The 26,983-nt window shown below is 45.0% G+C and overlaps 1 protein-coding gene across 1 annotated transcript in view; it reads left to right on the plus strand.

Annotated features, from left to right (window-relative positions):
* The window catches only part of LOC147700981 (phospholipase A2 inhibitor and Ly6/PLAUR domain-containing protein-like), a 79,013-nt gene that overhangs the window by 5,020 nt on the left and 47,010 nt on the right, over positions 1–26,983 (plus strand). Inside the window, exon 2 of the mRNA XM_086929284.1 lies at positions 25,007–25,126. Coding sequence (XP_086785410.1) covers positions 25,007–25,126 — 120 coding nt within the window. The remainder of the gene's footprint in view (positions 1–25,006; positions 25,127–26,983) is intronic.

Consider the following 26,983-nt stretch of genomic DNA (forward strand, 5'->3'; position numbering starts at 1 on the left):
AAGTCAAAGGATTGGTACTGAATACATACCTGCTACAAAAGAAATGTAACCATACACACTGAATTTTATTTCCTGTTTACAGCATTGACCTTTGTTATTACTATGCAATTTGCATCCTGTGTTACTGCGTTTCTATTATTTTCTCCTCTACCTGCTCTGATACCCTGGCCAGTCTTGTTCGCGCTATATAAAACTTTTCAAATACATCAATAAATAAACTTGGAGTAGCATGAGAACCCTTGGAGGTGTAGTGGTTCAAAAAGCTAAGTCTCCTGCGTAAAAAGTATGTTGAAGGATTTTACATAAAGAAGAAATTCCGGGGTCAGATGTTTTGCCGGCAAGGCCATTGACATTCCATGAGCAGAGACGGAGGAGGAATTGAATGTTTTAAGAAGCATTTCTAATGCCCGAGACCTGCCATGTTCTACCAGATGATCTATTTATTCTTCTGAAAATTCACCCTAGGTCAGGATGACACGACCTAGTTGGGATCGTATGTTGGGCTTGTTGCTCATTGGGTACTTCCCTTTTTATTGGTGAGTTGCCCAATGCCCCTTTCAGCACAAAATAGATGGCGTTTGTGTTGTCTGTTGGCTGTTTTTTCCCAGTAACTTTGCTGCAGGGGGGTAGATGGTACCCCGGTTTAAGGGGAGATGTTTAGTCCCCAGTTCTTAAAAGTGAGTAATTCTATCCACACATTTTGGCACTTGCAGGTGTTTTCCAAGTGGCTTTGCTCATTACAAGATCATCAGAATCTATAAGCTCTATCGATGATATGTCATTTGACCTTAAGACAGCTAGGTTGGGAATAGTTTATAGCAGCAATCGAATGTTGCCCCTGTTCAGGATTTCACAATTTCCACTGGATTTGTAGTTGGATGAGATTGTTCGCAGCCGATGGTCCTTTATTGATGGATGAGATAACGCCTGGACTGGCTCCCATCAAAGCATCAGGTTTTCAGTGAAAGAGTGACTGAGAGACAGGCCAGGGGCCCCACCCCCTTGGCTGGCTGTTGGTTGAGGTTGCAGAAGTGACAGTAAACCCAGGAGACAGTCATTGCTTGAGAATAAGACAGCATCTGGATCCTTCAAGAAACTGAATCGGAATATGTTTTTTACTGAAAGGAGTGAGTGAGGCTCATGGTGCCTGCCTTTGGCATCCATGTCCAAGTTGGCAGCTCTGGCTGCGCTGCTGCTGGATTGGTCCATAGTTTCTATTCCGATTACAATGAGCAGTCGTACTTTTTGTAGTTACCCTTGTGCTTGTTGAGTCTGCGGATCCACTGATGCTCCCGGTTGCGCAAGATGCACATGTGTGCACAAGATTAGTGCCCCTACAGACAGCACCCGGTACCCACTGCCATAGTTCCCTCCTGCGCAATGCTTAATGTTAATTCATGCAGCCACTCCACCATGTACAGTGCCCAATGTGTATTTGCATTGCCCAAGGTTTGTTTTTGCCTGAAGCGTATGTACATTACAGGGCCCAGCTTGTGTTCACTATGGGGCCATAACTTTGCTTATGTTTGTTGCACAGGTTTGGGCGAGGCCTCTCAGTGTTTGGCTGGCAGTTGTATTTAAACCATGCCCACTCTGGAACACACTAATGCTGTCTGACGAATATCCCAAACTCAGCAGCGTCCAGGTTCTAGCTCTCGCATCATTGAAGAGCTGGTTTCCCATTCTGAACTGCAGTGTCAGGCCTCTCTTTCGACACCTCCCTTCTCCATGACACCGCATCTGGAGAAAGGTAGAGTGCAAACAAGCATCAACAATGCAATTTGTCTCACATTTGCAAGAGTTTGAGCCATTGGCATTAAAAATATCAATACCTTTTATTTATGTGTTTTGAAAACCTGCAAGAGGTACTTATACTCCTTGCTTACAAGGAGAAAATCTGGCAGTGACTCTGTCTCTTTTATTGCCAGTCTGTGGTGCTGAGTGATGTTGAGTTGGTACTGTGCTGAAGTAGTGGTGCGCTGATGATGAGGTGGGGCTGCGTTGGAGGTGGTGCACTGATGCTGAGATAGTGCTGTGCAGTGCGGATGTTAAGGTGGTGCTGCGCTGATGTTGAGTTGGTGATGCACTGATGAGGAGGTGGTGCTGTGTTGATGCTGAGACGTTGCTGAGGTGGTGTTGAGGTAAGGCTGAGTGATGCAGATTCCGTCATCACTACTCTTTACCAGTGTCCCTTAAGGCTCCATAACCATTAATGTTAAGATGCATTTAATTTGTTATAAAGTGCCACACATACCAGTATAAGGTGTCAGAACACTTTGCATCACACCCAAATCACACGGAGACAATCTGTATAAGTTAGTGTAAAGGAAATGTTACATAGCACAGAGGACTACAGGGTGTAGAAGCCACAAGTCATGCATAGTGGTAGGCAGCATTGCAAAAGAGTGCTTAAGCCCCAGAAGCACAAACTCAGAATTGAAAGCAGAACAAAGAGTGCTTGAGCCCCAGAAACACAAACTCAGATTTGAAAACAGAACACCACAGTTGAGGGTTCTCTTAAATAAAAATAATCAATTTCCATCCAGATCAACCGATTTTGCAACTATAACAGTGCATGCAGTTCTTTGATGGCAGTTATGAATTCACTATTCTGTTGTGATTTTAACTTATAGCTGCAAGTAACAGAAGAGCAGTAACCCATTGACCTATTTACATTTTATGCACTTTGTAATCTGCATAGTACACTTTCTTCTCAGCTGGCATATTAACCCTCTGGCTAACTTGCAATGATTTAAAACTTCTTCCACTAGACAACTCTGATCTCTCCAGCAAGAAAATCAATCACTGGAGGTATTTTGACATTTTTATTGTCTGGAAATTGCAGGAGGCCAGGAATGTGTGGAGTGCTTTTAAAAGCAAAATAAACTCGGAAACATTGCCCCTCTGAAGTCAGTATCCAGTGCAATCGCACATTCATTCCATTTTTCCAGAAGGAAACATTTTGGCCTTGGTGCAAAACTGACGAGGAGAAACTTCCAACTCCTCAGCTAGCAGCCAAGCACAAAGTCCTGGAGGAAAAAACACATGCAGCATGTATAGTAAAGTATCATTTCAAGCTGTGTTTACATTTTGTTTGAACTTTTTACATGATTTGGAGCTGCAGTAGCTAGCTGCTGGATTTGGACAGGAAGGACAAGATGGTAATGCTGCAATAAAATGTAAGCTTACAACCAGGCCCGGACTGGCCGTTGAGGGCACCGGGCAATCCCCCGGTGGGCCGCATGGTTAGGGGCCGGTTTTGGGCCCCTGGGGCCGTTTTTGTTACAGGGCCGTTATGCTGCAAAAACGGCCCTGTAACAAAAACGGCCGAAAACCGGCCTAGGCACCGAGCACGGTCGCACCTCTCCCCCCTCCCTCCGGGAGGAGAGGGGGGCCGGCCGAGCACTTTGCCTGGGCCAGTTCTGGTTCCCAGTCCGGCCCTGCTTAAAACTGAGCACCCACAGTGTAACAAGAGGTTGAAAACACAATAAAATAGTCCCTGCTCCTTGGAGGAAAAAGGAGGGACAAAGAGACAGGACTGACCGCTAGTTATTAAGGATTTTTAAAGGACATTGAAACAAACAAATGAGAAGCAAGTAATGGCATTTGGCCTACAGAGATATATGCATACTAAAGTATACAAGAGGTCCTACGCTTACGCTCGACCTAAAGAAAAGGGATCAGAGTCAGCCAATTAAGTAGCGATAACACGCTGCGCTGACAAAGGCTCGATTTCATACTTGCCTGTTCTCTTAAAAATCATGTAGAGAACACTTTTAAGTGCTGCAGCACTGCTCAGCCCACAATGTTCTTGCGGGATACACCGATGTGGTATCATTGCTGCTTTCCCTCTTATAAGCATTCTGTGTATGCACTGTGAGCATACCAGTGAATTGTATATTATGAGCATAATAGTGATTTATGTACTAAGTTTAACAGTGATTTCTGTAGCCCAAGAACATAGCGCTCGCTTGTGGAAAGTAGCGCCTTGATGTATAAAGCTTGACAAAACCAGCAACTAATGTGTGTATAAACCGCCCTGATTAGCATTCGTGGATAAAGATGCTAGTGTGATATTTGTGATCTAAACCTGCACCTAACTCAGAAATGCAATATTGGTGGTGTAATACTGAGCAACTAACCACACCCTGGTGTGCTTTATTAACTCTGAAGTTCCTAACATGTACACTAATGTTGTATACTATGCGTATGTTATAACTTGTTTATTGCGTTGCTGAACTTGTTGCTGCTGGATAAATCCCGGGTTGTACGAGGGCTGCCACACTCCTCCTTTCCTTTAATACTGTCACCAACACCCTGGGAGAGGACCTCAACCCCCAGGGTGCAACACCAGTGCCACAGCTGCCTCTCCATCTGCAGCATGGGACATGCGTGGGACATAGCGTGGACAAAGCCTGGGCGAAGGGCGGGCCCGGCTAAGCCAGTCAGAGTCCAGAGGAGGCTGAGCTGGGCCACGGTATTGGCATTTTGACTTTTTATTCACATTATTGACTTGCTATTTAGTTGTTAGGTTCCACTATCCTTTCATTTTTCAGGAATACAGACTATTAGAGACTTGGTAAATCATTCATTATTTACGTGTTATTGAAGGGAGACAGGATGAACAAGTGAAAATCACTAACAGGGCAGGGGGTGGTGGGGACTTTAGACGCCTTCTTACTGAGGGCAGAATCAGCCGTGATACACGAAATCTCCCTAACTGAGTGAAAATTGTCACTCGAGCCGTTAGTTGGCATTCCCCGGTCACAATACCATACATCAGAATCAGCAGCCTCTATACTTGTGGAAGCAGCCAATAGGCCCCCACTCGATGAGTGTCACCTGCCCTCGGTGGGAGAAGTCCTGCCGACTTCATCAGTGTTAGCATCAGACCCATGAGATTTATCAAATCCAACTTATTTGATAGACACACCTTCATGCAGTGGGTTGATACAAAACTGCTTCATTTGCAAAAAATAAACAAGGACCTTCTTACATACATAACCACTTTTAACAACCACCTTCAACAAGTTGGTGGCCGAATCTGAGTTGCCAGAGGAAAAAACAGTGTCCTTATTCTAAAGGGGATTAGAAGATGATTTAAATGCTCTCTTGCCTCAAGTTGTGAACTCTCCTGACACCTGTGAGGAATTGATCAATTTAGTCATAAAATCAGAACTTTGGAGTACTAGGGGCTGCTCAGACAGCAAAGTAGTTCTGATTAGTGATAAAAATCATGATACTGTTAAGATCATGGATGAGAGTGAGCCTATGCAGATAGGCAGTATAAGAGGGCCTCTCTCAAAAAACGAGCGACAACGGAGACGTGACCAGAAACTCTGTCTGTATTGTGTTTGAAAGACTGTACAATCAAACTCAAAAGAAAGGACATTGGGATGGAAATGTCCAGAGAAGATAGTGAAAAATAAGTGGGCAACTAGAACACCCAGTTACGGTAGAGACTAGGGGCCCGATTCACAGAATGAACTTAAGACTCAATCCTAAACTTACTACTGTTTTGGTATTCACAGATTGCACTTACTACTTTTGGTATTCACAGAATGCACTTACTACTTTTGGTATTCACAGAATGAACTTACTCATTTCGGTATTCACAGAAGTTAGGACTCCTAACTTTAGGACTCCTAAATGCCTTCTGTGAATACCGAAAGTCTTAAAATTAGGATTTTTCTCAATTTAGTAGTAGTAAAGTTAAGACTCCTAACTTTAGGATTCCTAAATGCCTTCTGTGAATACCGAAAGTCCTAAAATTACGACTTTTCTCAATTTAGTAGTAGTAAAGTTAGGACTACTAACTTTAGGACTCCTAAATGCCTTCTGTGAATATCGAAAGTCTTAAAATTTGGAGTTTTCTAAATTTAGTAGTAGTAAAGTTAGGACTCCTAACTTTAGTAGCATTTGTGGTGATTCTCAACAGAGACTCAGTGAGCTTGGGAGAGGAAGGGAGCTCCAGTCCCCCGGGAAATGATGATCAGGGTCGGGCTTCTGGGATTTCCAAGGTAGCCATGGAGGAAACGGAGAGTGAATTTGATAGTGAAGCCAGGCCAAACGAAAGCATTGCATAGCTCAGAGCAAAAGAAGCAGGCCAAATGAAACAGGGAAGAGAGGCGTGAGCTGATGCTCAAGAGACAGAAAGAGCACCAGGAATTAGAATAAGATTCAAGTACAGTGTGTTCTCTACATGAGGGAAGCAGTGCCAGGTACAGTCTCAGAACTTTGAAGAACCAAAGTAGATGCAAGGCTACTAGCAGGACTCAGTGCCACACTGTTCAGTCGACAAAGAAGAAGGGCTGACCAAGAAATAAGAGAAGAAGGGAGCCTTTTACTTACCCACCCATGATGCAGGGAAAACAGAATGACACCTCTGCGTACACACGAGGGAAGCAGCAACAAGGATACCCTTTTCTCCGCATAGGTGCACAACTAAGATAAACTAACACCGAGGGAGATAGTAGCCCATGCAAGACTTTTGAGTACCCATTTTGTGACCTATTAGCTGATTGGGCTGAGGAGAGGGACCAATTCGACAGTTCTTGGCTGAAGGAAGAATCTTTTGAGCCAAAGGACATGGCAGTAGTGGAGGATTGCATCAGGCATGAGGGACGAAACCACAGTTGGAACTTCCTTTACTTGGTGCAATGCCTCGCAAAATGGGAGTGCCATGATGAGGAGAAACTTGTAGTCACCTAGAAAGAGAATATAAGTGTTACTGTAGAAGGGTGATGTACAAGCCATGGGCTCAGATGGACAAAGAATAGTTGAGAACAAAGTTACAGTTACTGCGGGGTAAGACATGGTAATGGATTACATGTTTCGAGAAAAACACTGCCTGTATCAGCCTAGCAATAGATAACATTATGAGCCTATTAATCACCATAACTGGAGAGGAAACAAACACTGTGTTCACCCAAACTCATATTCCAGCAATCAGGCTAATAAATCCCCAACATGGCGAGGCCTCATTTACTACACACAGGCACCACATATGGAATGACCTGAGAGAAATATTCCCTGACCACCCAGATATAGGAGGCTAATGGCAAAGTTCATGAAGGCAGAGGAAAGCATACATGATTTCCTAAATAGAATGAGGGAAAGATGTGGACAGAAAACTGGACAGCTGTGGGCCAGCACAGGCCTACAAGTCACATTTTTCTATAATAGTTTAAAGAAAAGTTTACCCACTTGAGATACAGAGCGAGCTAGACAGCATAGTTGGTGTAGATACCAAACTCTGGCAAGAAATACAACCTCTTATTCTCCACTGTCATAAGAAAATAAATAAAAGGATAGACAGAAGCAGGAGTAGACACAAAGAGATACAGCAAAATGAGTGCAGCATACATTGAAAAAGACTGCCTTCAGGGACCAGCGATGACCGCAGCCGTGCAGATGGCACAAGTCAAAATGGGGACACCACTGGAAAACTTTAGAGTGTTCCAAATAAGTAGGACAACAAAATTAACAGGTTATGGTAGTAGAGGCAAGGGAGGCTGGCCACAACCAGACATTAGAGAGTGCTTCTATTGTATTTGGCAGGGTTACCTTGTAGAGCCATGCCAGACAAAGGCATGCCCTTGAGCAGCAAAAGCAGCATAGGTTAGAGAATATGGGCCAGCCACCACAAAACCCCACACATAAGGATATAATTAATGTCTCTTCTCAGTACCAAGCACAGGTTATACAGAACATATCTTATGCTCCGTCCCAGGAAGGTCCACCATTCACCACACAACGGCAGCAGGGATCAAGTAATTGGTCTAGCATGTGGCAGCAGCAACCACATATAGGATATCCCAGCACAACAGGGATCGGGCCACAACTCAACCAAGGAGGGGTGGTAGTGTGGGAAGATAGTACCTTCACGTAACCACAGAGTCAAAACTCACAGTAAAATAAACCCCCCACAAGTAATGAAGGCAGGTAATAATAATCCCAGGGACTAAAACCCTAGTAGTTCACCTCCAATGATAAAGGCAACCAGCATCCCCCTACTCACTTCCCCTAAAATGGTATCAGATCAGAAAGGAATAACATACAACATTTGGGTATACAAAACCTTTACTTGCGTCAGGGCTTCTGGGGGCTGTGTTGATCGGGTAACAACATTAACAACATAGTCAAAATACAGGAGCACAGTATAATCAACTTGCCTAAGACGTCTGTGGAAACTAAGGGAGGGGGTTCACTGGCTAAACCCCAGGGACAGGGCAGTCTGACGTGTTGGAACAGCATCTAAAAAACTGTTTGAAAACCATACACCCACGACCCGCAGCCAAAGTCTAATGGGACGCATTCCAGTTACCAAGCCGCGAGGACCCCATTTTCAGGCATCCTATCTATATTAACTTTTCCTTCATGGTGTATAGTCCAGATACTTTCTCCAAATCCTCTAGACGCCTCTGAATCAAGGAAGGCCTCCCTTTCAGTTACAAACAAAGCATCCTCACTGACTGGAACAATGTTCTTCTTGCACCTGCAATGATAAGACCTTAATCCTCCAGAGCGCCCTGCACACAAGAGGCAATACATTTGGAGGCCTCAGCATGATAATAAGTGTGAGTCTCCAGTTGGTGGTTCACTCAACCTTTGACCCCTCTGGAAATCGACAAAATGAGCACCAATTTTGTTACCTAATCAGCATCTATATCCATTCTGAGGAGGTTAAGTGACCCCAGCTAAAGGCTTTGGACAACGGGCCTACCAGGAACACTGATAGTAAGCAAGGTGTGGTTCCAAGCATCTACCCAAGCTCCAAATCAAATTGCACCCCTTCCAGGCTCATTTCAATTCCAAACGTAGTCGAATTGCGCTGCTTTAATCTTGCAGGCCCAAAACAGTCAGTTCTGATATACCACCCAATGGGGGCAGTATGGGGGAAAGGGGGCCACAGAGCATCTTCTGAGTCTGACCCTCTTGCTGCACGAAAATGAAACAGTGAATTAGGTAACTCAAGGAAATCCCTAAACTAAAAGAAGACCACACAAAATAGAAGATTCCAGATTTAAACTTAGGGTCAAGACCAACCAAAGCCAGGTCTCGAATGCCACAAGGGAGGATCATGCAGCATATCACATGCCGGGAATAGAGAGGTGCACACATATAAAAACATGTTCCTGTAGCAAGTTGCAAGCAATAGCAACAACAACACCAAGCAGCAACACACCTCCTCTTCCCACATTTCCCCACACATGTAGACTAAAAAACATACCGTACAGCAAGGGCAGCTGGGGGTCATTTCAAAACAGGTAGCCCTGAGCAGGAACCCTGCTCTTATGCACACAGTGGACTAGATGTTTTGGGATAAACTAGTGATACCCATAGAAGCCCTGAATAAAGCAACAATCCTATCCCTCCCTGAACTCAAGCGACTACTCCACAACATACCTAAAACTGATCTAACCACCCAGACACAAAATGTTGGAAAAGGTCGAAAACATCCTAGTAGGATAACAATGGGGGGGTTCAATGGCTTAAAGAAATAAGATTTGTCTCAATAATAATGTTTATAGTAATCAGCCTTACTCCCCCAATCCCTGAAAAACACATTTAACAGCGGTCACCCTACGGTACCTCACCAGATCGCAACTAGTTGCTTGATGGGATCACATCCCAGTGGTAAAATACAGGTTCGCCAATACCACTGAGAATGGAGTGTATGTAGCTAAGCTAAATTAACAGTCAACAAGGTTCGGATTCAAAAGCAGGTATCCACAAGGACAACAAAGTTCACAAATTCTGGCTTGTCATCAACTCCCCATGACCCAAGGAAAAAATAACATTATTGAACTTGTGCAAATGAAAAGAGGATGAAACCAAAGGCCCTCAGCTAGGGGTCTGCTTAACACCCACAGCCCTCATAAATGGGGGGAAAAGTGTGTGGGTGTGCCATCCCAATATGCAGTCGAGCCTTTCCATGGTGATATCACACTAGAACTAAAATCTTCAAACTTTTATAAACTGGCCAGAAGGAAAAGAGCCACTAGAGGAGCGCAAAGGAATCCCAGGAGATCTATATCTAGAACTGAAGTATTACAACAAAAGTTATGAATATCTACATAGTTGTTTTCCACCTGCCTACTATGGTTAGTCCCACACTTGAGCAGAATTAAAATACGTTCACTAAAATGGAATCACTGCCCCTGCTTAGGGTCTCCCATATGTTACCTACACCTACACCACTACACCAAACAGAAAACCAGTATCACCCATGCACTGCACAGCGCCCTTTTGCATAACACATGGTACCAGCACATGACCACTGTCGCCTCCCAAGCCTCAGCCATGTCTTGTAATGACTTTTCATTAAGAAGTAGCCAAGGAGAAAGCAAAATGCCTTATGCACCTCTATCTATGTAGAATAAGGGCCAAGATCCTACCCAACAACTTGGAACCATACTGGTTAGTTGTAAGCTTAACATAATATGACACCAACCCAACAGCTCTATAAATCCTAATGTAACTCACTGATATTCAAAACAAACTGGACAGGATTCTTAGGAAGGGAGGAAAGGCTACATAGGGGAAGATCTCACATGGCCCCTGGGTTTCCCCAGAGAAAATTTTTTGCACGTGGCAAACCACACAACTCAATGCACAAACAAACCTGCTCCAGTGTCCATCTGTGGACTGAGAGTGGCTCTTAGTGCCACCGGGCGGTCTTCTTAAACAAAAAAAAATCTCCCGACATGGAATTCCTATTCAGGGCCATCTAACTCGGGGATAAAAAGTGGAATGGGTCGCATGGGGGATGGTTGAATGAAAGTATAACCATCCCATGTTAGAAAATACAAGACATCGAGGTGGGTGGATATACTTTGTTCAGAGGGAAAGGACACCCCCTGATTGCACAGAAACTAACACTATATTCCTTATGTTTCAGAGAAAAAGGAATGCTCCAGATGAGCATGAATGCTAACTTTGGAGTGATATTATATATTCCGAATGTGCAATGGGGCACCTCCACACTGATGGAGAATGACTGGTTGTGCGGCTTGTATACCTACACTAAGCTTGTTTGTGGACGGCGGCAACTGTGTTCCCTGGCCACCATGCACTCCCCAACCTTGTTGATTCCTGGAAAAGAGCTGTCAGGTTTTTACCAGTACCCATTTAGGAAAAAGACAACCTTGCATCATCAAGCTTGTGAAAGGAGAGCTGAAGACTTTTGCGGGCAAAATTCAAAAACAAACTTGCTGTACATTCGTCCCAGGGAATGACATGGACAATTGGACAATGACACTTGCCATTTAAGCACTGCACAATCTACAAAGAAACATGATCAAAGAGGGAGATGCTGCTGAGCAGGAGCGGTTCTTGAATTGGTTCTCCCGACTCCCACTATGGATATCTGGTTTATGTAAATCACTGTTGCGAGTTATAATTATGTTGCCATTGGTATGTGGATTTATACAATTGAGGATCATCTGTAAAAATGCAGTCCTCAAACTGGGAAGAATGCAGGTAATTAGGAAGTTAGCTGTTGTTGAAAGCAAGCATAAGAAACAACAGGCCCCAAAGAATGTAACTATCAGCCAGTCAGCAAAAATACACTTTTATTTCAGTTAAAATAACTATAAAAAGTACAAATATCATAAAATACAACAGGCTTACAATCTCATGTGATTGCTGAATATTTGCAGTTCAACATCATAGCAATATATGTGAAAACATACAAACAAAGTTTTAAAAGTTCTTTGCATGATCAAAACATAAACATTTTAGAACCTTATGCAGCAAAAGGGATTCTGCTAACACCAAACACTATCATCGGTGACGTGTCTGTTTTTAAATTTCTTAGAACATCTAAAAAATTCATAGCCCACAAATTTAGACATATTATTTTGATCAATTTTGTTCAAGAGGGCATATGCTGGACAAAAGAATAAAACATGTGGAATACTTTCCTAAGCATTCAAAATGTATAATGAGCAATTAGTTTCTCCGTCAGCTATATTACTAGTTGACCATTTAACCATATTCAGGTTAGTCTGCAGAGTGTCAAATCAGAACTTCAAATAAAGTATCTTTGCTAAGTGACATTCAATAGTATCCAAATAGAGCTCTGAACTTGGCAATGGTTTAAAACTCAAAAAATGTGGGGGTAATGTCACCAAACTGGTGTTAAATGCACACTATTTAGTAGATATTCCTAATAAGTAAATTTCAGGACATTTATTTTTATTTATTTATTTGTATCATTTGTAATGTGCCTGAATCACCCCAAATGGGGTATCTCCACGCTGCGGGCGTAAAGAGGTAGTACGGAACAGTGTTTAGAAAAGCAGAGTTTTTAATTTTCTCCTAAAGCCTAGGTAGTTAGTGGAGAGGCGGATATCCAGGGGTAATTGAATCCAGAGTTTGGGAGCAAGATAGGAAAATGATTTAACCCCAGTCTGGTTTGCATGATGCGAGGAGGGACAAGAAGGCCTTTCCCTTCAGAACGAAGGGTGCACAATGGTATGTATTTGATCAATTTATCGGCCAGATAGACCAGACCCAACTGGTTTAGGCTTTTGAATACTATGCAGCAGACTTTGAAGTGAATTATTTTACGAATAGGTAGCCAGTGGAGTTTACTTAAGAGAAGGGGCACGATAAGGAGCACTGGTCGCTAAACGGGCTGCTGTATTCTGCATCACCTGTAGACTATGTAAGGCTGAGTCCTTGGCGGAGATCAGCAGAGCATTGCTAAAAACCCGGCGGCCTAGTACTAAGGCGTGAATCAGGGTATTGCATGTTGAGGAAGGGAGGAAGTTGAAGACTTTACGAAGCAAGCTGAGGGCATTAAAACAAGCTTGTTTGGTTGCTGCGATGTGTTCATCCAGATTCAGGTTGTTGTCGATAAGGACTCCTAAATTCTTTACCACTGGTTTAGGAGAGGGCGCTGGGCCAAGTTCTCCTGGCCACCAGCTGGGGGACCAGCAGGTGACTGTGTCTTTAAAAAGCATGATTTCCATTTTTCCTGTGTGTAGCTGCAAGAAGATGTTATTGCTTTCATGCCATCCGCAAATATATTTTGAATGTTGGGGGTATCCTTATCATAGGATAGAAGGAGTTGTGTATCATCTGCGTAAGAAATCGGGTTGAACCCGATATTCCTGAGGAGGGCAGCAAGGGGGGCGATGTACACGTTGAAAAGAGTGGAACTAAGACAGGAGCCCTGGGGTACACCTTTGGTTACTAAGGTGGTTTTGTATTTAAAAAGGTTCACTGTTTGGGTCTGTCTTTGAGGAAGTCCATTTTCCATAGTTTTTTGGCAATTTTAGAAGGAATTAGGTCTTTGGGGGAAACTGACTCTGCAGATTTTAGTAAGGATTCTGTTTCCTGTGTGGTAAGTAAAGGAAAATCATTCAATGTGCACATATTGAGTAGGCGGGGAATCTCATTCGTTGGGTTATGTCTGGAGTTGGCATCGGGGATGGATATCTTGTTATAGATGTCCTCAATTTATTGCGTGAAGTGATCAGCTATGTTATCACATAGCAATTGGGATGGGTCTTCATCTGGATTACATGCTTTGGGATTAATAAGAGTGTTAAGAATATTAAACAAAGTTTTAGAAGTATTGTCTGATTGCTCGAGTTGGGTGGCTATGTGCTTTTTAGGAGCATTTCTTAGATTGTTGTGATATATATCTTAATCCGATTTATATTTTTTCTTTTCCTGACAACTAACCCCTAACGCGTCCGCTGCCCATCGGCCAGGGCATGGGATTTTAACGTTCTCGCCAGCTGATCTGGTCTCTGATGTTACTTTCTTGGTGTCTGCCGTCCATCTGCTCGGGTTGTTCCAGAAACTACTCAGGCCCAATTTGTTGAACCAAGTCTGCACATGGCAGAACCATGGAAAAGTAATCTGGCCATTGCGATCCAAAAGTTCCCTTTGTCCTTCCTTGTAGGGGCTAAGTTCTTGTGTAACCCAAATTCTTACCTAAAGTAGAAAGAGTCTCAGAGCAGCTAAATGCTCTAGTCTCTTGATGCCAGTGCCATAGTATAATAGAATCAGTGTTGTACATTTGGGAAGACAGAATAACTTCTGTACAACTTTGTTTTCTCCTTCAGTAAGTGAACCCACGGTGTCCCCTCCCCACAATTCTGCCCCAGAAATGGCTGCTGATTGGCCCCTATATCTATAAACCTCCAATGCTGGAGACAATGCTTAAGACTTGGTGGGGCCTGATGCTTTTCTACAATTGACATATCATTTTGCATCAACTGTAATGCCATGATAGCTAAAATTACATATATGTAGACACAGTAGTTATTTATGGACGGCAATATTCTTCTTGAAGGTCTTATGTGGTCTAATGGCCATATGTTTCGTTTTGTTCGCATTTATTTCAAGGCCCTTAAGGCTGCAAAAATCGCTGAAGTTATGTAGTGGCCTTTGCAGCCCCCTCGTGTGTGTGATAATAAAATAGAATAATCAGAAAACATTGGTGCACGTATGGAAACCCTTTCTATTTTCGGGGAGTCGTGTTTGCATTTCTGCAAGTGTTACACAATGTTGTTGGTTTATAATGAAAAAAGGGAAGGAACCAATATGCACCCATGCCTAATGCCCCTCATAATAGGTATCTCATCAGTAAGTTTGCCACTGAGGACCCAGGGCATTTTGGCATTGTTAAATGGGTGGATCCTAATTATCTGGGTTAATATTTACTTGCGTACTCCTTGTGGCCTCACTGACTCCCATAGAGATTCCCTTGGCGCTAGATCAAAAGAAGCTTTCAGATCAATGAATACTACGTACTAACTTCCCCTTCGATCCATGCTACACACATGAACCTGAACACCTGATCAATCGTACTAATTCTCAATCAAAACCCCACCTGACATGGGGAAAGAATATTATTCTCATCTATCCAGTGGCTAAGCATAATAAAAAATGAGTTTTGGATATAGTTACTGTGGGTATCGATTAGGGTAATAGGCCCATAGTTGGATGGTACTTGCTTATTACCCTTTTTATGAATGGGCACAATTTCAGCACCTCTTTATATTTCTGGGACTTGTGCTCTTGATGCCACCTCATTGTAAAATAAATTTACATATGGCACCCATACTGCTGTATCATACTTCAGTAGGTCCCCTGGTATTTTGTCGGAGCCCAGTGCCTTCCCTGTTTTAATTCCCCCAATAGGTTTTCTAGCCTCGTCTTTGCTGAAATAGGGGACAAATATTGTTACTTAGCTCAATGGGGCCTGGGTAAGCTTGAGCAATTCTTGCAAAGGGTCTAATTCCTCAGAGTACAGATTAATAAAATACCTACTCCAGTTACCAGTGTTCACATAATTATCTGTGGAAGTTTAGCCGTTTGGCTGCCACAGGCTATTATTCTCCAAAATACAGCATGGTCTTTGTTTCTGGCGGCGGTGATAAGGTCATCCCAAATTTCATTGCCCCAGCTCTTTTCAGCAGTAGCTATCACTTTTTTTTATATTCTGCCCTTGTTTTCTTCACTAGCTCCATATTTTTAGACTTAAGGGGTGCTATTAATCATCTCTTAGCTATTAGGTGGTTAGTGAGCAGTACTCTAGGTACAACTGTTTTCAAGCGTCTTGAAAGAGTCTCAGCCAGAGTTTGGTGATTTGTGTAATTGGTATATCAGCGTGCAAATTACCAACAAAAGGGGAAAGAGCATCAGAAATAGCATTATGAATACCATTCTTGTGGTCAAATTTGTTAGAAATACATAGCCATCTAAATGTTCTGCGGTTATTACCGATTGTCGGTTGGACAGAATTGCTTACAAAGTCAGTGGCCCATGTCTCAAATAGCCTCCCTGTCACAATCAGGCACAGTGGAAAATTATTGCTTTCTTCCCTATTATCAACTTTGAAATCAATCAGGTAGCTCCAGTGTGCAACACAAGCCACAATTGGGTTAATTCTTGATTTGGTGGAACACCTTTTGAAAGTGTAGGCACACAGGCTTTCAGAAGGGAGCCTACCATTCCAGGCAACAAGTTAGTGTTCGGCAAGAAAATTGAGTAATTGCATAACGGCGACTGTACCTACGTCCAAAAATACTTTGCCTCTAGCTGTCTTCTTCCTCTAGGACAGATTCTCCGCTTCCTACAGGCTCAAATCAGCATTTAAAATCCCCACCTATAAAGACTACAGCCTCTGGACTTATAGAATTGAGGACACTATCTCGCAAGACCATTACTGTGGATTCTGCTGTGGCCAACTTTGGTCTAAGTTAAAAATTAAGCAAATATTTGTCCGCTTGGTTTTGTGCTCTTTTTTAAATCCTAGATTATCTGGTGAAGGGATACTAATGATATCTACAGTAATTTTTTAGGGTGATTTGAACCCATATGACCAATCCCCCTGAAGGATTTCCTTTTACTGAGGGAACTGCACCAACAGTAAACGTACTGTAACCTAGATTGAGTAGCGGCTCAATCTGCTAGATTCCCGAAGCAGGCAGAAGTTGTACTACCCCATATTTACCTGCCAGTCTGAATTGAGCAGTTTCTGTTTGAACCCTGCTGTGCTCTAGGAAATTATTGAAATAGTATCCTCGTGTATCTCTGCTAGTCCATCAAGAGTGCACTTAAGTTGTGTAATTCCTTCGCTAGTTAGGGTTAGTAATCTCTATGTCCCCTTGATTGGATCGGTAGCAGGACTTTCCTATAAAGTTTTCACTGGGGCACTGGAAACAGATTTACTAGGATTTAACTTCAGGTCACATCTAGGTGTATTTCTTAGCCTTGTCAGTCAATTGACCATTTCTAAGGAGTCGGAGGTATCAGTAGGTTAGAGAAGGATTAGATAGTATCTGCTGAATTCCCTGAGTACAATTCATTTTCCTACTGGCTCTATGCAGCTTGAATCTTATCAAGGAATCTGGTGGTAGGCTATACCTGCTGTCTAGTGCAAGCAGACCATCATCAATGGTCTTTGTCCAAAATACAAGCCTTATGTTGTCAAAATCCCCACTTGCACTTGATTAAGTCACATCGTAATATGGACAAGTACTGTGTGATCCAATGATCACCTTGTTCATTGGGGAGTTTTCATCCTCCCTGTCTACCAGCTTCAACTTTGGCACATTAATCATGGAAACCTTATGCTTTGTGGACACCTGTTGAAATTGGTTGTCATATGTTGTGTTAAATGCAGGAGCCTGTTACCTAACTGCATTTGGGCTGTTGGCATTTCCCTGCCTGTGGTCTTTGGTTATGATTTCACCCTCTACCTGCCAGATACTGGGATTCACCTGGGATTCAACTGATGTTGCTTTCTCCATAGGTGCTAAATCCCATTGCAACTTCCCACCCTTCTACTGTCAAGTGATATCGTGGTTGCTTTTCCCCTGCATTCCAATTACTCTTGTTCAGCTCTTTGTTTGAGTTTAAGTTATCTGGGATTCGCTTTTTTGGTGCTAACTGTTTTTTAGTCAACAATCTATGTGGCTAGTTAAAAGATTGGGATCACCAATTTTCAAATACAATTTTTTAGATCTTCAACCTCTTTCGTCAGAGAATCAAGTTTCGAATAGAGCTCTGTTAGTATATTATAGTTAAATGGTTCAATCTGTGGGTTGACTCTTGCTGGAGTTTGGGTGGTGTGTTGGTCATAATCATGCTTGGTAGAGTTACACTTATAGGCTGCGGGATTGTTGTGTTGTATTCTGGGTCTTAAGGAAAGGCTATCAGCTCATATTCACTTGAACAAAATATGGAAATTGCACCCTCTCCCTTCTACATTATCATCAATGTTCATAACTTGTGAAGAAGTATCAGAATAAGGCTACTTTTATTACTCAAGCTCGGAGAAGAAAACAAGTAAGCTAATGGATCTTCAGCACAGGGAGCTATTTCTGCAACATCGCTAAATTCAACAGTTTCAGGGCATCATACGCATTCCGGCTTTTTATAAAAAGCTGTGATCTTCTTAGTGCACAAAGAGTAAAAATTGTATTTGTCATTTAAAATTCATCCAACCTCCTTGATTAAGTCATCAATTGCGACTAGAGTGTAGTTTTCCTCTGCACTCTTCCCAGTTTTCACTACCTTCCTTTTGCCTGACATAACCTCTGAAACCTTCCTCCTACCCATGCTAACAGTCCCAACTGCCAGTCATTTCCTCTGGTTATAAATCCTATGTAATCTTCAGTTCTCCCCTACGCTCAATTTAAACAAAATTACAGGTAGTATCGCTAAATTTGCAGTGAGGCACACAAAAAAAGTAAGCAAAATAGAGACGCAGAGGTGAGACAGTACAATGTGTTCCTAAAGGAAAGTTTGTTTCCAAACTAAGTTCACAGAGTCAGAGTTAAGGAAGAGGGTTTGTTGGAGAGGACGCAAGCTGTGGTGTTAAAGGAGTCTGAGTCAGTGCAATATGTTAGGGTACTTGACTCCGCCTCTGGCACACCGTTCCTAAGTTTTTTCAAGCCTAATCACATCCTAAGCACTGAGGGTGCATCCTGGGTGCACCTTAAATGCTATGAATACCATGTGAAAAGTACAAATGGACCATTCACCTACTTGGGGGTTTGTGAATGCAGAGCCAGCAGGGGGGTGTGACCCTGCCCTGCCTCTTCTTGTCACTGTCAGGTACATATCCCTCACCATGGGAGATGATAAAGGACTTTTATAGTGCAGCAAAAATTGAGGGCAGCGGCTAGTGGAAGGCTCCTCATCCACTTGTTTCAAGAAAGTCTTAGCAACAATAGGATCCCCAGGTACCCAGGTAACTGTTAAAATCCTTGAGTTAGGTAGTGTAGTTGAAGAATCAACTAGAGGGCGGATGTGGAATTTGATGCTTTCTTTGATAAAAATGTAATCTTATCCTTATTAACAGAGTCGTCCTCTGTGAACTCCATATCAACCTCAACTCACAAATATGTAATCAATCAGGCCCTGAGATGAAGGCATGGGCCTGCTGATTGATAGGACACGGGTGGGAAAGTGCTTAGCTTACAAACAAATGCTCAGGCACGGAATTCTTGATCAATCCCCTGGATAGAGGCAGCAGCATTATAATGGTCAAGGGAAAATGTTTCAATAAAGCACACATGGCCAGATGGGGTACATACTCTCCTAAAACACCATAATATGTCAGATACCCCATGAGTTAGGAGCACATAGCGAATCAGGAACTAGCACAAGGAGTAATCATGCACTTCCCATACCAGACATCTGGACACACTATCCACTGGCCACATTGTGTCTACGCAAGGTCTAGACTTATCTGGGGTAACATTTAGACAATACATTTTTTACAACTTCAAAGGCAGCAACCAAAAATCCTCACCATATATGGTATACCAGAAGCTTTTTGAACCCATCAAGTTTTGTGTAAAAGAAGGACACATACTGATCAGTCCTCAAATCGTGTGCCTGTAACTGTTCTCTCAGCCTGTAATGTTTAATTGCAATAGCTGTTCTTGTTTTGCCAAATGCCTCTTGTTTTTTGCATTTTAAGCTATTTCAAACTCAAATACCAATACAAGGACTTTGCAGATGTGCTTGTTAACCCTTTTGCTGCAGTGGCAATTTCTGCTGCAGCGCTAGGGGGGGGGCGCGTAGTGCTCCCACGCTGGTGATGGAACCACTCCATCACGAGCCTCGAGTGGGCTGTGCTTGTGACGGAGCAGTTCCGTCACGTCCCCGCCCGCAGAATAGAATGCGCTGCACAGGAGCGAAATCAGCGCCGCGCAGGCACGGCGAGCGGGCCGTGATGGAGCCGCTCCGTCGCCAGCACAGCCCACCCGAGGCTGGTGACAGAGCGGTTCCGTCACCAGCGTGGGAAGGGTTAAAGTGAAAGCCACACCTTTTCCGCTGCATTGTCTGTCAATTGCAGGGTAGACCTACAACCTGACTCACAAATTCTGCGTAGCCATATTTATACCTTAGCAGAGAAGGAAACCACCCATTTGCACCAGTCCCTTGACGAAATGTTGCCAATAGGTTTTATATAGCCCTCATGGTGTCTGAAATCCTCTCCATTGTTTTTCATTCTGAAGAAAGAAGGGGATCTCAGACACTGCATAGATTACAGGGACCTAAATAGAATCACTAAGAACAGCTACCCAGCTACACTCTTCCTCTAATGTCCATACTCATTGATTAATTCAAGAATGAACACATTTACAGCATGGTGGATCTGTGGGGTGCATAACATCTTTTAAGTTTCCAGTACCACATTAATTTTGTACGAATACCTTGTCATGCCTTTCAGACTCTGTAATGCACCCAAAGCTGTACAGTATTTTATCAGTGAGGAGTTATGGTAATGTATTAATCAGTGTCCAGTTGTCTATATAAATGACATCCTGATCTAGTCCAATTTCTAAGAGCAACATGTTGTCAAGGCCATCTTACATGCGCTTCAATAACATAGGCCCTGATTTAGAACTCGGCGTATGGGTTACTCCGTCACAACCGTGATGAATATCCCATCCTTTGAAATATAAATCCCATAGGATGTAATAGGATTTAGATTTCAAAGGACAGGATATTGTCACCGTTGTTTCAGAGTCCACGTCTGCTGAGTTCTAAATCAGGCCCATAAACTTAGTAGCTGAGTTAATGAATGATAGGAGCCTGGGCTGGGCTAGAGCGATGCAGGTTCATCTAATCCTAATCAAGCAGCTTCTGCGTGTCAAGGGCTCAAACAAGTTGCAGGTTTGTAGACCTGCCCAGCCCGTTGTTTGGGTTTGGCCACAGACCGACTGCTAGCCTCCTACACTCCTTAACGCTACTCTGTAGCCTGTGCTGCAAGCTCATCTCTCTGATGACTGAAATACTAATGTAGGTCTAATCTAGGGCCAACAGGCCTTATGTACAATAAACTGAAATGGGGCCTGCTTCTAGTGCTTGGGTGTGCCTCTTCCACCTTTTTTGCCTCGGATCCCATCCCTATTTTTCCCCCTTCTGTCATTGTTGGTTGTGGTGAGCAAACTGGGTCTTGCTCTTGGAAGGGCATTGCAGGGGAGAAGACCCGGGATTTGCATTTCACTTCAGCTGTCAGATGATGCGCTGTCTGAGCTGCAAAGAATAATCAGTAGCAGCAGGTGGTGTGCGGGAGAAAGGTGAGACTGGCGAGAATGTGTGGTAGGAAACATAACTGCATACCAATACTGATGCTCAGTCAGCTCGGAATAGCCCAGGTATGGCCGATTTAGGTTTGTGGGCCATAGCGTAGACAGCAAGCTGTGGTCTGCCAGCCGCTCCATGCTCCACGCTCCATGCTTCTCCCTCCTTTCTCCACCCCTCACCTTGGATCTAAATCTGGAGCAACTCCAGACTTCCAACTTAGCAGTGGGACTCAAATTCTTGGCGATACAGGTTCAGCACATTTCATCTCTAAGTCAGTGAGTTCCACTATCTCCAGTAGAAACCCACTTGCAGGATAGATGCAGAGTTTTACCAGTATAAATTGGCCATGGGAGGGTGTGTGTGACTGTGGGCACTGAAGGGCAGTGGAGAGTTTCACGATCTCTAGACACATGTTGAGGCAGGAGTGTGGAGCTTGGGTACCAGGCCACAGTCCCTTGCAACCCACACTCCTTCTCCAGGTGTGAGCTAGGATATATTTCAGAAATATTTTTTCTTTCTCAAAAAGTAGGTAAAACATTAAGCCCTGGGCCCTAAGAAGTTAAATACACATACCATGTAGTGGCGTTGGGAATGCCCATTCAGCATTCACACGCCCCAGTACAGTGTTGTCAGGTGTAGTCAATCGCTCTTCAAAATGTTCTCCCGGTGGCCAATTTCCCATATAGGAAGAGGGGCTAATAAAGTAGTGGGAAGGCAATGCCAGGTGCAAATCATAAGAGATGTGCATTGTTCTGCTTCTCTCCCACACGCATTAGGAGAAGCACCACTCATATTCATAGAAATTGAACTATCTGTCATTTGTTTCTCACCATAACAGCACAGGGAGTGAATTAGATGTTCACTCTCATAGTATGTACTCTTAAATGAACTCTATATGCTTAATAAAAAAGAACCTGAAAGGATTCTTTCATCATGCAGCAACCCCTACCTGAGAAATGCCTTGTGCATCAATGCTTTCTGACACCACTGGTCAGCATGGTGTTGGGGGGCTACACATATGTGGTAAACCATCAATCAATCAATCAATCAAAGACATTTATAGAGCGCACTACCTACCCGTAGGGTCTCAAGGCGCTTGGGGGGGTGGGGGGTGGGGGGCGCTACTGCTCGAACAGCCAGGTCTTGAGCTTCTTCCTGAAGGAGAGGTGGTCTTGGGTTAGGCGCAGGTCGGCCGGGAGGGAGTTCCAGGTCTTGGCGGCCAGGTAGGAGAAGGACCTTCCTCCTGTAGTGGCTCTACGGATGCGTGGGACGGCGGCGAGGGCGTGGCTGGCAGATCGGAGGTGGCGTTTGGGAGCGTAGAAGTTGATGCGGTTGTTGAGGTAGCTCGGGCCTTGATCGTGGAGAGCTTTGTGTGCGTGGGTAAGGAGACGGAAGGTGATTCTCTTGTTGACCGGGAGCCAGTGCAGGTCTCTTAGGTGTCCGGAGATGTGGCTGTGTCGTGGGATGTGGAGGAGGAGTCTGGCTGAGGCGTTCTGGATGCGCTGGAGTCTCTTCTGGATCTTTGCGGTGGTTCCGGCGTAGAGTGCGTTGCCGTAGTCCAGTCGGCTGGTGACGAGGGCCTGGGTGACGGTCTTCCTGGTCTCCGTGGGGATCCGCCAGAAGATCTTCCGAAGCATGCGCAGGATGTTGAAGCACGACAAGGAGACGGCGTTGACTTGCCTGGTCATGGAGAGGGAGGAGTCCAGGATGAAGCCCAGGTTGCGTGCGTGGTTCGTCGGTTTGGGTGCGGTGCCCAGGGCGGGGGGCCACCAGGAGTCGTCCCAGGCGGAGGGCGAGGAGCCCAGGATGAGGACCTCCGTCTTGTCTGAGTTCAGTTTCAGGCGGCTCGTCGTCATCCACTCGGCTACCTCTTTCATCCCTTCGTGCAGGTTGGCTCTGGCGGCGGTGGGGTCGTTGGTCAGGGAGAGGATCAGCTGGGTGTCGTCGGCGTAGGAGATTATGTTGAGGTTGTGTTGGCGTGCGATGGCCGCGAGGGGGCTCATGTAGACGTTGAAGAGAGTAGGGCTCAGCGAGGATCCTTGAGGGACGCCGCAGATAACTTCGGTGGCCTCTGACTTGTACAGTGGTAGGCGGACTCTCTGTGTTCTTCCGTCGAGGAAGGAGACGATCCATTCCAGTGCCTTCCCCTGGATTCCGACGTTGCTGAGGCGCTGCACTAGGGTGCAGTGGCAGACCGTGTCGAAAGCCGCAGAGAGGTCTAGGAGAAGGAGGGCCGCTGTTTCTCCGTTGTCCATCAGGGCTCGGATGTCGTCGGTGGCGGCGATGAGGCCGGCCTCGGTGCTGTGGTTGGCACGGAATCCGGACTGCGATGGGTCGAGGGATCCATTTGTCTCGAGGAAGGCGGCCAGCTGTTTGTTGACGGTCTTCTCGATGACTTTGGCTGGAAACGGGAGTATAGAGATGGGGCGGTAATTCTTGAGTTTGGTGGGGTCTGCTGTAGGTTTCTTGAGTAGAGTGCTGAGTTCGGCGTGCTTCCAGCTCTCGGGGAAGGTGGAGGTGTCGAATGAGGTGTTGATAATGTCCCGCAGGTGGGGTGCGATGACAGCGTCGGCTTTGTTGAAGACGTGGTGAGGGCAGGGGTCGGTCGGAGATCCGGAGTGGACGGAGTTCACCATGCGGACGGTGTCTTCGGTGTTGACCGGGGTCCAGGCGCGGAGGGTGGTGGTGGGTGGCATTGCTGCGGTTGTGGCGTGCGTCTGTTGAGTGCTGAAGCTGTTGTGTATGTCCGCGATGTTGTTGTGGAAGTAGGAGGCGAGGGAGTTGCAGAGGTCTTGCGATGGGGTGATGTTGTTGTTTCCGGTGTTGGGGTTGGAGAGCTCTTTCACGATGTTGAAGAGTTCCTTGCAGTTGTGTGCGTTGTTGTCCAGTCGGTTCTTGAAAGCCGTTTTCTTGGCGGTGCGGATCAGTTGGTGGTGTTTCCGGGTGGCGAGCTTGAGGGTGGTCCTGTTGTCCGGCGTGGGTTCCTTTCTCCAGGCTTTCTCGAGGGCTCGGCAGTTCTTCTTGGAGCTCTTGAGTTCGTCGGTGAACCATGGGGCTCTCTTACTGCCGGGTCTGCTGGGCGGGATCCTCAGAGGGGCGAGTTCGTCTGCGCATTTGCTGATCCACTTCGAGAGGTTGTCGGCGGCCTGGCTGGGGTTCGCTGAGCTGGCCGGAGGGTGCTGGCTCAGGGAAGCGGCGAGCTGGTCGGCTGTGATCTTGTTCCAGCTTCTTCGGGCAACCTGTTGCTGGTGGTGGTGGATCGTCGTTCTTCTGAAGGTGAAGTGGATGCATCTGTGGTCCGTCCAGTGGAGTTCTGTGGCGTGGCTGAAGGCGATGTCTTTGCTGGATGAGAAGATGGCGTCAAGTGTGTGTCCGGCGAGGTGGGTGGGGGTGGACACCAGCTGCTTGAGTCCAAGGTTGGCGAGGTTGTCGAGCAGGGTGCTGGTGTTGCAGTCGTTGTTGTTCTCCAGGTGGAAGTTGAAGTCCCCCAGGAGGATGTAGTCAGCGGAGGGGAGGGCGTGCGGGCTGACGAAGTCGGCGATGTGCAGGACAGTCAGCAGGCTAGGAGTGTGGTCGAGACTTTGAGCTCCTTCACTAATTCTTACTTACTGCCCTGCCCAGGTTTTGTTGCACTATTGTGTCTCTCACATACCTCAGCCACACAACATAGCAGTGCACACAGACACCTTACAAGGAAAAGTCTCACCCTGAACCACCCCATGAGACAAAATATAAAGACGGCAATAAAGGAAGTGAAAGACCAGATGGGATCATGTACAGTTAGTCCATTTAAATCCTGACAAAGAGTCCTGAGAGGAAATCAAGTTGTTTGAATAAATGACTCAAACACTGGGATACTTGATGGAAACCTTGAGTCAAAGTGCATTTTATGTCTAATTATTATTACTATTGTGATTATTATATTTTTTAGGAAACGCTATTGAGTGTGAAGTCTGCATTGATCAAGTCAGTTTGGACTGCTCTGGAGAGCTGGTGACCTGTAATGAGACTGTAAAAAGCTGCCAGACTGCAATCACTGAGTACATCTTTGGTAGGTGCTGAATAGTTTAAAGGATCTCATTGTATAATGTCTATACTCATTCCTAACTAGAATTCATTAGAAGGATTGTACTTTGAGAGCCAAATTCATTCATCTGAATGCCAAACACCGAGCTGATACTCATGCAATGTCTGAAATATACACTCTAAGAACCGATAAATACATCCTTTCCCAGCACCATAAAATTACCCAGCCCATTGGTTCACAGGCAATAATGTCATGAAAACAGCATATTCTTCCAAGTGCAGGAGCAACCTTGAAAAACACTGCCACTAAAAACCTCATAATCTCACTCCCTTGCCATTCCATGCTGTCAGTAGTTGAGCTCTAAAAATACTATTTTAATTGTTGGTCATGATGAAGCCTATGCGTGTGTTAGTGCTGGGCTCATGTAAATAATACAAGATGGAGGTGGTTTAGTTTCACATTTTTTGACCTATACAGTAACATTCACCTCTTGGACCAATCACTAGGTGTCTAAACAGTAGTGAACAGGCAATGAGCAGGAATGTGGAGTTTGCACTACAGACCAGAGCCACTGAAAAAAATGCATTGGCTAGAGCAAAGTCCATCCCATGTCAGGCTATTGCTACATCATGTCAGCCTCCCTTACTGCTAGGCTCTAGGTGGGGATCACTCAACTGCACAGCGTCAATACTAAACCCAGCCTCTCAGAGTCGCAGGCCTGCTTTGAAAATATATTTTTCTAACTATTGCATAATGTGTATCAGTCTGCAAGGCTAGTTGTATTTTATCTTGAATTCCCAGTTCTTCATTGCTGTATGTTAAACATTATTATTATGTAATAGTTTATTTGCAAACATGTTCTTTGCTTCCACCTTGAACTTGTGACATTTATTGATTTTAAAGCAATGGCTCACCATGTTTCATTGCTACCTTGTCTACAAACTCTGGTTAAATAATGTATCTAGTGCAATGTAACCAATACTCTAGAATAAAATATTACCATATATGTGATGACATACAACTCTTTAAATCTCAAAAAATTGCAGAAGAATTCTCCATACAAATGTACAACCATTTTGCTATTCAGACAAATTCCTGGCCCATTCCCAGTTTTTCTAGATTTCTAAATAAGTAATCCCTTACAACGGTTAGAAGGCTTTCTCGGCATTTAGTAAGAGTGGCACAACCTTCAATCAATCAATCAATCAATCAGTGACACTTATAAAGCGCGCTACATACCCGTAGGGTCTCAAGGCGCTGGGGGGGGGGGGAGGGGGGGTGCCGCTACTGCTCGAACAGCCAGGTCTTCAGCTTCTTCCTGAAGGAGAGGTGGTCTTGGGACAGGCGCAGGTCGGTCGGGAGGGAGTTCCAGGTCTTGGCGGCCAGGTAGGAGAAGGACCTTCCTCCTGTAGTCGCTCTTCGGATGCGGGGGACGGCGGCGAGGGCGAGGTTGGCTGATCGGAGGTGGCATTTGGGAGCGTAGAAGTTGACTCGGCTGTTGAGGTAGCTCGGGCCTTGGTCGTGTAGGGCTTTGTGTGCGTGGGTGAGGAGACGGAAGGTGATTCTTTTGTTGACGGGGAGCCAGTAAAGGTCTCTCAGATGTCCGGAGATGTGGCTGGTTCGTGGGATGTCGAGGATGAGTCTGGCTGAGGCGTTCTGGATCCGCTGGAGTCTCTTCTGGAGCTTGGCGGTGGTACCGGCGTAGAGGGCGTTGCCGTAGTCCAGTCGGCTGGTGACGAGGGCCTGGGTGACGGTCTTCCTGGTCTCGGTGGGGATCCACCAGAAGATCTTCCGTAGCATGCGTAGGATGTTGAAGCACGCCGAGGAGACGTTGTTGACTTGCCTGGTCATGGAGAGGGAGGAGTCCAGGATGAAGCCCAG

Source organism: Lissotriton vulgaris, chromosome 7 (assembly GCF_964263255.1).
Source record: "Lissotriton vulgaris chromosome 7, aLisVul1.2, whole genome shotgun sequence".
NCBI lineage: Eukaryota > Metazoa > Chordata > Amphibia > Caudata > Salamandridae > Lissotriton > Lissotriton vulgaris.